The 16,734-nt window shown below is 34.3% G+C and overlaps 1 protein-coding gene across 3 annotated transcripts in view; it reads right to left on the bottom strand.

Moving 5' to 3' along the window:
• IL6ST (interleukin 6 signal transducer) overlaps nt 1-16,130 on the bottom strand; it is a 44,327-nt gene extending 28,197 nt beyond the window's left edge. For 2 of the 3 annotated variants that reach the window (XM_031965216.1, XM_031965199.1), the window contains exons 1-5: nt 16,019-16,130; nt 6,887-6,966; nt 2,980-3,285; nt 1,436-1,556; nt 508-671 (exon numbers count right to left, since the gene is read on the bottom strand). In XM_031965216.1, coding sequence (XP_031821076.1) covers nt 508-671; nt 1,436-1,556; nt 2,980-3,285; nt 6,887-6,953 — 658 coding nt within the window. In that variant the 5' untranslated portion in view covers nt 6,954-6,966; nt 16,019-16,130. Of the gene's footprint in view, nt 1-507; nt 672-1,435; nt 1,557-2,979; nt 3,286-6,886; nt 6,967-15,984 lie in introns of all 3 variants that reach the window. The other variant, XM_031965209.1, reaches the window with a different exon arrangement.
• Nucleotides 16,131-16,734: the final 604 nt, after the last annotated feature.

A 16,734-nucleotide genomic window follows, 5' to 3' on the forward strand; every position in this document is an offset into this window, starting at 1 on the left:
AGAACAAAATAAAATCCCAGTAATCACTATTTTTTACTTTTATAATTTACAACAACCTTATTTTTATAGAGCTTACTTTTTTCTATTTCATCCATTTATTATTTCCATACTAATAACAATAAAAGCTAGCATTTATATAGGGTTTTGAGGTTTGCAAAGAGCTTTTATGAACATTATCTCATTTTTTCCTCACAACTACTCTTGAGAGGTTGGTAATATTATTATTCTCATTTTACAGATAAGGAAGTTGAGGCAACAGAAGTTAAGTGACTTGCTCAGTCTCATGAGAGATAAGTGTCTAAAGTCATGATTTTGATCTTGGGTCTTCCTGACACTAGGTCCAGTGCTTTATCTACTGCACTACTTAGCTGCATCTAAGTAGCTGTGAATATCCAATGAAAAAGGCTTTCAAAGTCATATATCAACTAGTTTACTTGATAAGCTATGATTTTTACACCAGAAATTAAAATCAATAAATTATTTCCTAATATTTAAATTTATAATTACCAAAATCTATGGGATCAAAATTGATACGATCAGATGAAACATTTCCAAGGGCATTTGTAGCTACTACCCAGACATCCATATTGACAAAAACCACAACCATATCAACTGTGCATGAATTATTTACACCAGTTGGTGGAATGCAATCTGCCAGCTGCCGTGTTGGCCTAAATATAAAAGACAGAAACATTAATTAAAAGCAGGTTTTTAAGATAAAAGCACTTCAACACAAAAATATACCTGAAAATTAAAACAATTATGATAAACTAATCAACAAAATCACAACAAATAAAATTTACCCAAAAAGCCTCTCCAAAATTAATCTGCATTTGGAAATGAGAAAATACATATATATTATTTTATTTTCTAAAATTTTACTTTTATAAATCTTTTTCTCTCTCTGTGTACATATATATGTGTGTGTCTATGTGTGTGTATTTTTTCCTAATTCCTGTGCTGAAACATAAAACATACTAAATAAGATTCCTTTAAGCAAGATTAAAGTACATTAGGAGTATAAAAGATCATTAAATTAATTTTGATCATTTTCTAAACCACATTTTGTCCTTGGCTAAGTGAGACAAAAAAACTACATGAAAAGAATATCTCAAATTCTTCTACTGGCTGGGATGGATGGAGGGGAAAAGAAAAAAGAATTAGCATTCTTTCCTTTATGCCTTCAAAGTTACTTCTTATTTTATTTCTAATTCCTTTCTTCTTTCCTTAAACTCTGGAGTTCTTCAAAATATCTTATGTAAATTTTTTGGGACTTCTTTCCCTGGAATCACAACTATTAATACCCTAAATCAGAAATATGGATGCATATGAAATCCTAACTATAAAAGCCACTGCCACTATCTGTCTATAATCATAGACTTTTAACCTGAGATCTGTGAAGCTAACATCCCAATCATTTCACAAAGCGACTCACCATTCTGACTTTAAAACATATGTTGTATCCAAATGTGTTTCCCTTCCAGGATTCCATTGGCATTTCATGTTACTTTGACCATTCACAATGCAACTCAGTTCTTTTGGTTTCTCTGGAAGAACTACATAAAAATAGCATTAAGGCAAATGCTTCATTGAACATTGAATTATGTATTGACATTTTCACTGAATTGCTTAAATTGGGAAAAGTTATATTCAAAGAAAGGTTGTGGCAAAAGTTAACAACAAAGAAAGGATCAATGATTATAAAGTTATATTTGTAAAGGATCAGACTTCTCAGTATGTTTTCACTTACTATACTTTATTTCTTAATGTATTTCAACATAACTTTTATTTCTAATTAAGGGCTGAAGAGTAAGAATAACATGAACAAGATTTATTTTATACATCAGTATCAGTCTTTATTTTTTAAAGTTAAAATAAACTATAATTATTTAGTAATTTAGTGGCAATGTTGATTTGTATCATTAGTAAAAGAAAAAAAAATCGAACAGTAAAATAATTAAAAGTAAAAGAGCAAGAGGAAAAGAAATAGCTGCAGTTGGGAAAGTGTTAAAAGGCTACAGTAACCCACAAATCTTATCATTAAGTTCAGGGATACTATGCCTGATTATGTTTATTTGAATGAACCTGAAGTACTTCTTCAAACACTTTATGGAAACACTTATGCATCAAGATAAATATATAAATATATATTGAATTTAACATATATTTTAACATATTTAACATGTAGTGGACTACCTGCCATCTAGGGGAGGGAGTGCAGAGGAGGGGAAAATTTGGAACAGAAAGTTTTGCAAGAGTCAATGTTGAAAAATTACTAATGCATATGTTTTGTAAATACAAAGTTTTCATAAAAAAAAAAAGTTTGGACTCTAGAAATCAAGAAAACAATAACTCAAATCCTGATTTGTAAAGTTTGCCAGTTTTTAGGTGTAAATGGTCATACTTAAAATTGAATTATAATTGGCTCTCCTAAACTAATCCAAGCTAATTCCAGCAGATCTCTGTGATCTTGTTACTTATTAGTTATGGATTCATAAGTCACTTTTTTCTTGTGTCCTTATGTGTTGGCTACAAAATGAGATTGGATCAGGTGATCTTTAAAATCCTCTAAGTTATGTCAACATCTGTAGTACAGCATAGCAATGATACCTCATTTTGGCAGAGGGGTGGTTCTAGATTCTCAAAAGTTGAAGTCAGATACTGGCAGTTATTACCAAGTCAAAAGGGTTTCTGATATGGACCCATTTGTGGGCTGCATGTCCATGCTATGAAGACAGACTGCTACCTTGGTTCTCATCACCCATATGTATGATCTAATACTTGGTCTGCACCTGCTGCTGCCTGGCACAATTTACTAAAGAATGTATTTACCAGCACAGTCTTGAAAAACTCAGTCATCTTTGTATTATGAGAAGGAAGAAGGTTTCAGTGGTTAATATTCACCCCCCCCAAAAAAAAAGGAAAAAAAATTAGCATTAATAAAATTAGTTAAGCCTTAAAAGATATAGGTATACTTACAGCCTACTTTGATTTGGATTCCATAAACAGTCTGTTCAATCTGTCCATATTGTAAAATGTTACATGTTAGTAGAATACTTAATGAAGATACATCTTTGATTGTAACACTGGCAGCTGTACTATTTATGACAGTGTACTGTTCTTTAGGAACATAGTTGTTTTTTATTTTCCAGAAAATATGACTAGCATTAAAGTGATGCTCCTTTGTACAATCTTCATATAAAACACAAGTCGCTGTGAAAGTAGTATTAAATGCTATAACTGGAGATTCTGGTTCTATGCGACCACACAGTTTTATAATTTCACCTAAAAAGAAACAAAATAGAATATATTATGAACCAAACGTTCTGTAGAAAATAATGATATAATTTTCAGTTTTAGGGAAACCTTTCTATATGTATGAAATAGGGCAGGCTCAATAATGATGACCAGTACTGGGATAACTTGCTTTGATCATTAGATCCAAAAACTGAATATTCTTTGTTTTGTTGTCTTAATTATCTTGTCCTTATTTTTCTTGGGAGTCTTCTCAGGGAGAGAACCTTATGTATGTATTTGTTTCTTAAAACCACCATTATCCAAATAACCACTAATTATCCTTTCCCTCACATAGCTCCTATGTATCCATTCTCCTTAACCAGATGTTCCACACAGGATCTCTGTTCAGCATTAGTAAAAACCTGTAGGGGTCTGGGCCCAAAGCTAAGTGCTCTCTGAGGTGAATGTTAGATTCATCTTAACATAAACAGAAGGGCCCCTGTTCTGAAGACTACGTTAGGAGGTCATCTCTAAGTTACATGATCTACACTCTCCCTTTCTTTTACTATTTTGAAGCAAGCTCTTCACTTGAAAATGAAAAGAATGTTCACTAGGCTGAAGGGAGATATGAGATCACCTTGGCTGGGCTGCTCCTAAGACAACTTGGCTGCTCAAAAATCTTCCCTGGCTTCTCTAAGAGAAGGTGGTGCATCAATCAATCAAGAAGTAACCACCTATGATGTGCCATGCATTCTGTCATTCCCTTATAATTTGGGGCCATATCATTATTAAATGTTGCTCCCAACTATTATTGCTACTCAGTACATGCCCTATAATGTTGGATTTAATTTCTTAAGTTTCTTATCATAAACTAAGGTAAATTAAAGCTAAAAACTTTGTCTTATTGAGGAGCCTCAGTAGGAGGCACTTTGATTGAAAAAGAAACTTCTACTGCAGTACTATAGTCAGGCTCACCAGCCCTATCTTTACTCCTTTTAACCATTCTTGACATTCAAGAAATGTGTTAAAAAAAAAAAAAAAAAAGTTAAAGAAGACATGAAGGACTGGAAAAAGATTATGGATTAGTTACATAAAAAGGATGAGACCGCTACACATTCTGTAACTTCAGGGTTACAAGGTATTAACACAAGAGTAACTTTAGGAATAGGGTGGATCCTTTATGGAAGACATAAAATATAAGTAAAAACTGTATGGGATGAAAAGTCCTTGAGGAGTTGAGGTTGCAAATTGTGAAAGTGGAGGGGGACATGGATGAAATAATGTACTTGTATAACAAAGTATCTTAATAGATGATTAAATGAGCTAATATCTATAAAGCTTTTAGCATAGTATTTTGGCACAGAGTTTGAGTTATATAAATGCTAGCTATTATCATGGGGCAGCCATACAGGACCTAGAGTTAGGAAGCCCTGAATTCAAGTTAGCCCCTTAAGACACTTAGTAGCTACGCGACCCTGGACATGTCGTTTAGTCTCTTTTTGCTTCAGTTTCACCTGTAAAATGGGGATAATAATAGCACCAACCTCACAGGGTTGTTGTGAGGATCAAATGAGGTAATATTTATAAAAGCACTTAGCACAGTACCTGACACACAGTAACAGTATGTTATATAAATCTTAACTATTATTATTATTATTATTATTATAGATGTTACCCCGTGTTCTTTGGCTCCTTTAGGTCTTATTCCCCTAAAAATATATAGATTACTTCTTGGGAAAGCAGGTATCCCAAAATGGACTGAAATATTTTTCTTTATGTACCAACTATATGCTGAGTCTAGGGAAAATGTCTTTTTCAATGTCACTAGATTTCACCTTTAGTTTGATTATAATCACAATCCTGTCCCCTAACAGAGTAAGACCTACTCTATTCATGAAATGTTCAGTTTCTTCTCACTTGTGTTCCTCTTCATTAGCTGTGAACATAACCCCATAGACTCGAGATCTTCTCTCCTGAGACACCTTTACTGTTCTTTTCCCTACTTAGGCAGCTAAATACCAGCAGATATGTAACTACTAGAGGCTTTTCTTTTTCAATTACCCTTGCCATTATTTCTTTGTTTAACATTTCAAAGCCCAGAGAGTATATTTGCAACAGTCATTATTAACAGAAAAGTACATGCTTTTTATCATTATTATTATTCTAGAAATAGTGACCAATTCACACTAACAAGGATTGGAAGTTTCTTTCATGGTGAATGGTTCCAGAAGCACATATAAGCTACACATTTAGAATTTTAGAACTGAAATGCTTAAAAAAAAAAACTTTGCATATTAGAAGCAGAACACATTAAAATGACAAGCTGATATCAGAAGATAATAGAAGCATAAAACACAGAGAACTATAAAACCACAAAAATTTGGGACTATTTGGTACAAAGCTATTCAGGGAATCATTGTATAACTTGGTTCATGATGACATTAAGTCATCAAAAATTTTTGTTATAATTTATGAAGGGAGGGAAGTATATAATATTTCCACTGAAATAATAGCAATTTTTAAAAATTTTGGAATTTAAAGAAGTAGGCTTCCATTAACTTAAAATTTATTCATGTGTAATAACTCATTTTGAATAAGGGCTCAAGTCAATTTTAACTTTTTTTTTTTATTGAGTATCTTCCCCCTCCCCCCCTTAATCCTCTTCCCCATTCTTATTAAGTTAGAGTAACTGAGACCTCATATAACTTTGAACACTTCTACCTTAACAACCATTGCCTCTGTCCTGGCTAATCAGCCTCTATTCCTCAGATATATTAACTATCAATATTTATGGGAAGGCATACTACTATCAATCACAATGGTACCAATCAGAAGTTCTTAAACTACAAATAAAAAGCTGGGCATGTTTTTAATTTTCTAACTCTTTCCTTTCTTTTGCTCCTAACCACTGCTCTACTTGACACCTTCCTTTTTTCCCTATTTTTTTCATCTTTTCTTCTTTTTTCCTATTTAGAGTCATCACAAACTGTTGATTGCTTTAGATCTATAAAGGTGTAGATCCCTGCTTTGCAGGGCTAATATGACTCCTGACACAAAGGCTTTCTTTCCTCTGTGTTCAGCAACAATTTTAATTCTACACAGAAACATAAAAATAAAGCGAGATTTTTCCTACTAATACTCAGTAAAATAATTCTTAAATTTCAGATAAATATTAAGTAAGATATCTGAACAATGATTTAGTTTTTATGATACGAACCCATCAAGCAAATCTATTAAGATATGTAAAAGATTGTCAAAGAACTTCCTTTTCATTGGTAACTGCCACTAAAAATGTTCATTAATAAAGTACTTTATTAATATTACCTGAATTTGGCTAAGCAGAACTACTACTTACTATGTGAAATGATTTCTGATTTTTTAACTGATAGGGTCCTTTTCCCTCTTGAAATTATTATATTTTAAATTTACTTATTTATTGTAGTACTCCTAGTAATGTCAACTTCTTGTGGGCAGGGACTATATTATTAGTCAATGTAACCCCAGAGCCTAGTAGAGTGCTTTGCACATAGCATGTACTTAATTTTGTAAATAAAGTTATCTATACTTAAAAAGCAATGCTATAATCATAACACCCTGAAGATTGGCTATAACAATTAATTGCACAATGTTTTTAAATTATGATTCTTACCTTCCACTGAATCAATGGTGAGGAAAATAAACAAAGTTGCCACTATCCAAGTCCATATAGCCAACATCTTGCATAAATTTCTGTAAGAAACATGCAAATGCTATATTAAAATTTCATTTTTATAAGCATAGTCATTTTAAAAATAAATTCTACTTTTCTGCTGAAAGTTACTGTTAAAGTAAAATCAAAAACCTCCAACAAGTGAAAAATGTAAAGCAGAGCTTTAAGTCTTGAAGAATATGCTACTTTTTACCCCATTTCCCACTCCCTTATCCCTAAAGTTATGGCAAAATTATCAAATATTCAGACCACTAGCTTGCTCAAGTAGATACAGCAATGGCCCTGGAGTCTGGAAGACTTGAGTTCAAATGTCACCTCAAGATACTTGCTAGTGGTGTGACCCTAGACAAATCGTTAATTTCTGTTTGCCTCAGTTTCCTCAACTATAAAATGAGGATAATAACAGTACTGACCTTGCTAGGTTGTTGAGAGGATTAAATAAAGTGATATTTATAAAGCATTTAGCACAGTACCTCGTACATAATAGGCACTATATAAAGTCAAACCATTATTATTGTTATTGTCGTTGTTTTTGTTCTAGATTTGCAGAATGAAAACTCTGCAGTGAAGGGGAAAATCAAGGTACATGTACATATTTACACACTACATGTAGTACATGAACTTAAAATAAAAAAATTGAGTAAAGAAATTGGCACATATATAGAAATTAACTCCATAAAGGTATGCATCTTACATTGAAACATTCTAACCACCCTAAATATATGGCTTATTTAGATTAGGTGTTATTACTAGCTTAATCTACTCAATTGAATCTTAAAACAATGAAAAATACTATCATAGAAAGTGTATTTGACTTGGCAACCCTAAAGGTATAGCTCATTCTATTTTAACACTTTAAGATGAGGATGGGGGAGAGGGGTTAGAAAATGCTCAACATATCTACAAAAAACAGGCAGTATGAGTTTACCAGGGTGCCACAAATTAAACACTATGGTCCTTGTCTACCATACACACACACAATAGATTGGATCAAATAGAATTCAAGAATCCCATGAGATAACTAGAAATAAAACAAAGTAAAAAAAAATTGAAAAATTAAAAAAAATGATTATGGGATGTTGTAGAATCTATATTATAAAAATAATGGATATAGAAAACAAAATGAAAATACCTAATTTAGGAACTGGCCCTGTCATTCTGAAAAGTAATATAGAATTATGTTATAAAACTCACTAAATTGTTTTTATTCTTTGTCTATCATTACTAGGCCTTTATCCCAAAAAGACCAAAGAAAGAAAAGGACCTGAATGTGTGTATAAATATATTGATAGCAGTTTTTTTTTTCCCCACAATACTCTTAAACTGGAAATGAGGGGAAGGGATGTATGCCCACTTACTGGAGAATAGTTAAATATAATAATAGCATATCACTGCAATGGATCACTACGGTATAAGAAATGACAAAATCCATAGTTTTCAAAGGAATTGGGAAGACCACTATAAATTAATGCTGAATGAAGTGACCTGGCCTAGGAAAAATAACTTATATGATACCAACATAAAGAAAAATAACTGTAAAAGACTTTAACATTCTATAATAATGGGTGAGAAAACAGTGAATCTAGAGGACTGATGATGAAATACATTACTCACTTCCTTCCAAGAGGTGACAGACTCAAAATACTGAATGAGACATATTTTTAGATACAGGCAAAATGGGAATTTATTTTGCTGGACTATGAGTATCTACTTAGGATTTTCCTTATCTTTTTTTTTTTGGTGGTGTTCAAATGGGAAGAGAAGAATAGAAAGAAAAGATAAATACTTGTAAAAATTGATCAATAAATAATTTTAAAAAACCATTCATTGAATTACCTGAAACCATGACTAGAGAAAAACCTGAACAATAGATTTTAAGAAATTTTAAATGAAAACTGACTAGATCCCTTAGAACCAAAGGCAAAGTGAAAATATAAAGGACACACCTCCTGAAAGGCACTCTAGCTGAAGAACATGCAGCAATATCATAGCCAAAATATAGAACAGCCAGGTCAAGAAAAAATACAGCAAACAGCCAGAAAAGAAAGAATTCAAGCATTAAAAACTTTATTCCTTCGCTAAACAGGGTGCAAGAATAGCTAAGGAAAGCTTTTTTGAACGTAACTCATTTGTAAAACACAATGGAGAACAACAGAAGATTATAAGTAGTATTACCTTTCAAAATAGTAAAAAGTAGGAAGAGAAAATGATTTTACAGAAAGTTTTTCTTAAGACCCAACTATGATCATCTTAAAAGCACTTACAGAAGAAAATGGAAGAAGTGGGAAGGAAAAAAGGAGAAAATATATGCTAGCATTTTTGTAGCCACCTAGTTTCATCACTGATGAAAATGGAACACAACTAGACTTCAACAATTCAGAAAATGGTGAATTTCATAAAATGGAAATTTAAGATTGGTTGAGCCAAAACAGGTTTACTCAGAAGAGGTCCTTGCTGAAGGCAAATGGATCTACAATGCATTGATAGGGCTGATTCTCAAGACATGTGAAAGAAGAGAAGATGCAAAGATGATAGAAAAAATCATGGATAAGATTATTACTCCCCCAAAAGGGAATACATTTAGGTGACAATTATTTTTTATAATGTCCATTTTCTCATATTTATAATATCTTTAAGAATTCTCTTTAGTGAGACAGAGAAATAAAAGGATCCAACCAAATCTAACACTCTATACTAGTCCCTCAAAAATTTTAAGAAACATGCCATATAAAGAAAAAGTACAAAAATATAAAAGTAATTTTAAAAATTCCTATAAGCTTACCAACTAGCCTTCACCGTAAACTAAGGGGCTCTGTGATAAGGGTTATAATTAGAAGCTTACATCCTCAAAGGAGAAGGAGACACTTTGTTCTGATTATACTTCTCAGTATCCCCCAACTTTATTTTTTCTTCTAAATAAGGGAGTAGTAGAGTATGAAGGGGAAGAAAATTAACAGGACATGGAAAGAAAAAAAAAATCTAACAATCATAATGATGAATGGGATGAACTCACCCATAAATGGAACAGAGCCAGGGAATTATAACTTTTGAGTTGGAAGATATCTTTACAGATGAGAAAATAAAGGCTCATAGAGGTTGTGTCTTGTCCAAGATCATGCAGTAAATAGTAGAGTCAGAACTTAAACCAATTTTTTTTTTTTTGACTCCAAATCCAGCACCTTTTAGGCTGGACTACAATGTTTAGGAAAAAGGATCAGAAAGCAAATCCAATAATTTGTTTGTATGTATACTTAAAAATCTGATTCCTGTTGGGCAACAATGTAGATGTAAAGTAAAACTTATGCCTTAACCAAATTAAAAAAAAAAAAACAAACAACCCAGGAATAAGTAATAAACATTTTAGACAAGAGAAAAATAGTTGTGATCAAAAGAAATAAGCTACTGGTTTACATAATGTTTAAAGGCATCACAGATGATAAAATATCACTATTAAATAAATACACACATTGAAGGCATAGCATCTAAGTACATAAAAAATAGCTAATCAAACTATGGGAAAATCAAGATGAATGAACAATTGTTTAAGCCTTCAACATGCCTCCATCAGGCATAGAGAAATATAACAAAGATAAACAAGAGAGAAGCTAAGATCTTTAGAAACTATTAGAAAAATTAAATGATAGAACTTGAATGGGGATCTTCAGGAATACATGTTTTTTTTTAGTATTGCATTATTTTACAAAAAAACAAACACATACTTGGGAATAAAGAATTCACAAATGAAGAAATGCAGAAATAGTAAATAAATTCTTTATAAACCAGAAAAATCATATATAATAATGCATATTTGAAGAGAGGATTCAGAATTAAATTAAGTAATGTAAACCTAAAAAAAAACTTGTTTTAAAGAATATATCAGAAACATAAATTACTGTATTAAAGAAGCAATGTAAATGTAGGAGATACATAAACAGGCTGTATAGGATGATTTATATCTTTAAGCATATCATCACAACAAAGAATGAAAAACTCAATTAATTAAACATTTATGTAAATAGACTAAGAAAATAACAAATCAATAACTCCCAAACAAGCATAAAAGTAAAAATCCTAAAAATCAGAGGTAAGCGTAGAAAATAAAAAGACAAAATAAAAATTGTTTTTTTAAAAAATGCAACAGGATAAGCAATAAGATTTTTTAAATTATCAAAATAAATAAGAGTTCACAATGTAGCAATTAATTTGAAATTAATGTAAATAAAATAAATTATCAGAAACTATTATAGCTAATTATATGCTTAAAAAAACACCAGTCATGCCAATTGTCTAATGGGAAATTCACTTTACATACCTTCATATACTTCAAAGTCAACATATTTATGAAGTTACCATAAAATCTGAGATTTAGAAAAATACTCAAAGATTATTTAGTCCAACAACTATCTGGAACAAGGATGTCTATACCTGTAGCCTACACCTCTTTTCCTCTATAGGTTATTATTTAGCTTTTACTTGAACACCTCCAATGAGAAGTTCCACTAGGGGACAGCTTTAATTGTTAAAACTATTCTTTATATCAAGACATTATCTGTTTTTCTCTAACTTCTGCTACCTATTGGTCCTAGCTTTGCCCTCTGGGCCAAATAAAATTAATCTAACCTCTCTTACTACATGACAATCCATTAAATATATGAATATTGTTATTATTATCATGCCTTCAAGCCTTCTTTTATTCAAGCTAAAAATTCCATATCTTTAGCCATTTTTCAATATGTCATAGTTTCAAGTCATTTTTACCATCCTGATAGCCTTTCTCTGAACTTGCTCTGGTTTGGCTATGCTTTTCCTAAAATGTAACGCAGCTAATTAGAAACAGTATGTCCAAACATGGTCTAATCATGGCAAGATACTATAAATTATTACTATTCACATTCTAGACACTACTGTTCTATTAATGTACTTAAAGAACATGATTATAAGGTTATATCTTGATCATGAGAATGGATCATCCATTCAGAGTAGAGAAGTTCTGAGTGACACTGAGGTGTTGAGGCTAAAATTTGAGCATGGTTTTCAGACTTGAGTACAGGTTGGGAGTATTTGTAGGATCAGAATCAGGGACTTGTCTAATCCTTGCTGACAAAGTTTTGGGATACTTGGGTATATTAATCATTTCTACTGTCATAAAATTTTCAGTTAATGGTTGTAGGAACTCAGCCAGGCACATGATTGCTTAGAAATACAATAGTAGAAAAAATATCTTTTCTAAGTGATATATTTTAAAATTCTATTTATTTTAATAATATTAATATTAAATATTATATTTATTATATAATAATATTAATAATAATAAATAATATTAAATTCTAAATACTAATTCAGATAATTTTTTCAGTGTGTGATTTCTGACAAATGGATTAGAGTAGCTTATATGCATATTGACTTCTAAATGGTTAAGAGGTAAGCAGCTTGAGAACTGGCTCTGTCTTATCTCTGTATTTACAGAATCTAATAGAGTATAGCATTCATTTAACACATTTTTGTTGACTATATGATCTAGTTTTACAATCTGAGCACTCCTAACACTGCCAGGAATTTCTAAATATAGATTTTATGTAAGAGAATATCTAAAATAATTGCTGAAATGTTAATTTCCAATTTTCTTTTAGAATCAGATTCTAAAAGTATGAAGTATCAGTAGACATTATCTTCATTTATTTGTTTTACCTAACAAACTTAACAGATTTAAAATTTGCATTTTCAGTGTCCTTATGCTCATCAAAAAAAAAAAAAAAAAAATCCCTGTACATACTGAGAAGAAGGGAGCTAGGTGGTTCAGTGGATAGAGGGCCAGTCTAGAGTTAGGAAGACTCCTTTTTTTGAGTTGAAATAAACATGTATTAGCTGCGTGACCCTGGACAAGTCACCTAACCCTGTTTGCTTCAGTTCCTATCTATAAAATGAACTGGAGAAAGAAATGGCAAACCACTTTGATGTCTTAAATAAAGTCACAAACATTTGGACATGACTGAAAGAACTGAACCCAATTGTGAGAAAACAGTGAATTCTTTAAGAACTGGAAGAGACCTTGAAGATAACCATTCATTTTCAAGATGAAGACAGAGCCTATAAAGATAAAAGCCTTGCTCAAATTTCTTTGGTAGCAGGAGAGGCAAGGCTGGATAAAATATTTCTTGACAACTAATCTGGTGTTCTTTTATAACAAGATATTAAAATATTTATTCAGTGTTCATTGTTGCAAATATTTTAAAATAAGCATTAAACATTGCAATTCAAGATCAGGCTATCAAATATGTCTTAATAAAATTGCAGTTCTGCACAGGAATGCTGTTTCCAAACTAGCTTTTCATAGTGTTTCTTAGAATCATAGGTTTAGAATGGGAAGGAACCTGACAGATCCCAGAGACTAACTCTCAAGTTACAGATAAGAAAACCAAAGCTCAAAAAGGTTGTGTCCAGTTCTACTATGTGAATCTGCCCCTTAAAACTTAATTCTATATTACTTTTAAGAAAAAATCAATATAACATTATACTGACATTAATTAAATAACATTAACAATATAATAATTAACATTGTTATACAATAATAGAGATACAAATATTTTAGCTGATCTGAGGGGGAAGAAACCTACCCCAGAAATGGGTATTTTTTCACTCCCCTGCTAGCAGTCAACAATCATCTATTAAGTACCTACAATATGTCAAGCACTGTGCTAACTGCTGGACATACAATGAAAGGTTAACAACAATTCCTGCTGTCACGAAGCTAAGAGTCTGATGAGATTACATGAGGCACTAGGTAATATTAAGAGGCCCCAAGAAAAGCTTATTGCAGAAGGCAGGACTTTAGCCAGGTCTAAGAAATCAGGATGCAAAGAAGAGAACTTTCTAGGCATGAAGGATAGAAAATAGAAAGGCAGAGCGGGGAAATAGTGTGTTTTGTGAGAGATAGCACATGGCCAGTGTTAGTAGATCATGAAGAACAAGGCAGAAGGTAAATTGTAACAAGACTGAAAAGTAGGAAGGTGGCAGGCCATGCAAAGCCAAACAAAGGATTTTATGTTTGATCCTAGAGGGGAGCTACTGGAGTTGATGCAAAGGGAGAGGGTGTATAGGATATGTTCAAACTTAGACATCAGAAAGATCAAATAGACACCTGAATGGAAGGCAGACCAGAGTAGGGAGAGAGATCTGAGGTTAGAAGATCAATCTGCAGACTACAAGAACAGTGCATGTGTGAGGTGATAAGGATCTGCCCACCAGTGTGGCATCAATGTCAGAGAAGAGTAGTATATATGAAAGATCAAATACATATATAAATTATTTATACATATGAATGTGTCAATCTTCAGCAAATTTTTAGGGATCTGCAAAATTTAATATCACAAAGAATCTTTTTGTGATGAGGTTGTACTAAATGGTCATTGAAGTCTCTTCCAATTCTGCAATTCTTCAGTTCTTTTGTATTAAAACCAACATGTTAAAAAAACACTCCTTTTCCAGTCTTATTCTTTTTACCACAAGCTCCTGATCTCTCTTTTATTCGTTGAGAACTTTATCATAGAGATAGCAGCGAAGAGAAGCAGTCAAGTAATTATTTCATTTTTCTTTGTCATTTCTGAAACTTCACTTAAGATAAAACATTCAGAATTATCTTAATGGAATTGTAAGACTCAAAATAAAAAATTCTTCATTTTGTATTTTAATTCAGTGATCAATTTGCTTTGTTAGATTTCCAATTTGCAATTAAAATAAGTAGAAGGTACTACAATTTTATATAACTAAAATAACTGTGACCATTCCAGATACTGATTTTTGGACACTAAGTTTCTCATAGGTGTTGGTATAACTTTAAGTTGTCAGTCACAGCCGACTATATAAAAACTCAAACCTTCTCTGTAGGATTTGTTCTGACTTAATAATTAGCCATTACAAAGGGGATTAATTTAAAAGGCTTAATATTATTACAAATGATTCTTTGACTGAATTCCATTTCTACTCCTTAAAAGAAAGGACAGAGCCCAAGAGAAAGAGTACTGCAAAACTGCAAAATTTACTTTCAGACCCTAGTATTTCTCAAATGAAAAAACTCCAAAATGAGAGTAAAACATTTTTCAAAGCCTCATGTAGGAGCTAAAACAGCAAGCCCCTTCTCCTCTTAATAACAATGCCTTGATGTTTATAATAACCTTTAAATATTGGGTCTCACACCATTAACTGGGGAATAAACCGTATTTAATGCTCAACAGTGGATGCTGCAGCTTTCAGAGGGGTATGTAAGGGAGATTAGCTGGTAATTAGGTAGATGAATTTTGAAATGGGAAGGTGCACGGATGAAAGCTACAGAAGGGAAGGGTAACGTGAACTTGGGTGCATCTAGTTATAGTGGAGATTAAAAAGTTAAACATAATCCTATGTAAATAAGAATGTTGGAGGGTAAGTGAAGTAGAAAACCTAAAAAGAGAATTAATCCTTCTTCAGAATAAAGTGGCGAATTAGATAGTAGTGAAGAATTTAACAAGGAGAAACTGAGATGTGTAAAGTCTAGGGCAGGAAGAGACTGAGAGATACTGATCAAAACTTCTGGGGAGGAAACAAATTTGGGGAAATAGAAGAGATAGAGACTTGGAAGTAAAGGAATGTAGGGGTTTTCCAAGCAGGGAAATCAGAGACTTTTTTTTTTAAGTGTAAAATCATTCACGCCGCTCCTTCAAGTCAATTCAGACCCGCCCCTACCCTCCTCACACCCCGGTCCAGCAAAACCCACTCGCCTCCTCCTCTCTCCCAAATCTCTCATTTTGATCAGCCCCTGGTCTCCTCTCCCAGTCCGTCACACAGATTGGAGTTGCCCCTATTTCCCATAGTTTTCCTCGGATCCCCGCCCCCCCCCCCAACCTCGGCATCTACTCCAGTCTCCCCAGTTTCCCCCTCGCCAGGACCCCCTTCCCAAGCGCCTCGAATTTTCCCCTCCTCCGATGCTCCTTTCTGGTCCTCTCATAGTTTCCACCCCCCCCCCCCCCCCCCCCCCCCCCCCCCCCCCCCCCCCCCCCCCCCACCTCCAGCTCCCGGCCCCTCGGACGCCGTCCTCACCGCCGCCTCTGCGCTTTACTTCGGCTTCGAGCCCTGGCGAAGTCTTCTAAACCCACCGGCTCCGATTCGGCGGCAGGCCCGGGGCCTGCCCTCGCTCCCGCGCGCGATGTCGCTCACTGCGCCGAGCTGGGGCTTCCCGGCTACCCGGCCGCCTCCGGGCCTGTCCGATCGGGCCTCCGCGCCGTCCCCGGGGCCGGCAACCACTGCCGTTTCCACCCCAGGCCCAGTTAACGGCCCCTCCTAGGCTCACTCTAGCCCCCAGCCTTAGGCCCGGAGCTGGGCGGCCTCTTATTGGCTCTGCGCTACCGGACGGACACGAGCATTGGCCCGCAGGGCGAGGAGGCGGGGTGCTGGGGGAGTCTGTTCCCGTAACGCTGCTCCGGCAGTCCCGGATTCCAGCGGCGGGCCGGGACTGACAGCGGCTCCCACTCAGTCAGGGGCCCGCCCCGCCTCCCAGAGCGGAGATATTGGAATGTTCCATTTTTAATGGAATAACGGGGTATAGATTCTGAGGGAAAGCCTGGAATTCCCGAGTTACCTTCCTCCCCCCCCCCCCCCCCCCGAGCCGTTCTCCACTTGGCCTTTCCCTTCGCAGCCGCCCGAGGGACACGTGTGCCAGCCTGCTTGCGTGCAAGGAGAAAACCTGGGCAAGCGACTGAGGAAAGCAAGATCTTGTGGGAGCGCGGCGCCTGGTTTTGGCCGGGCCCTTCCAAGAT

Source organism: Sarcophilus harrisii, chromosome 1 (genome assembly GCF_902635505.1).
Source record: "Sarcophilus harrisii chromosome 1, mSarHar1.11, whole genome shotgun sequence".
Lineage (NCBI taxonomy): Eukaryota > Metazoa > Chordata > Mammalia > Dasyuromorphia > Dasyuridae > Sarcophilus > Sarcophilus harrisii.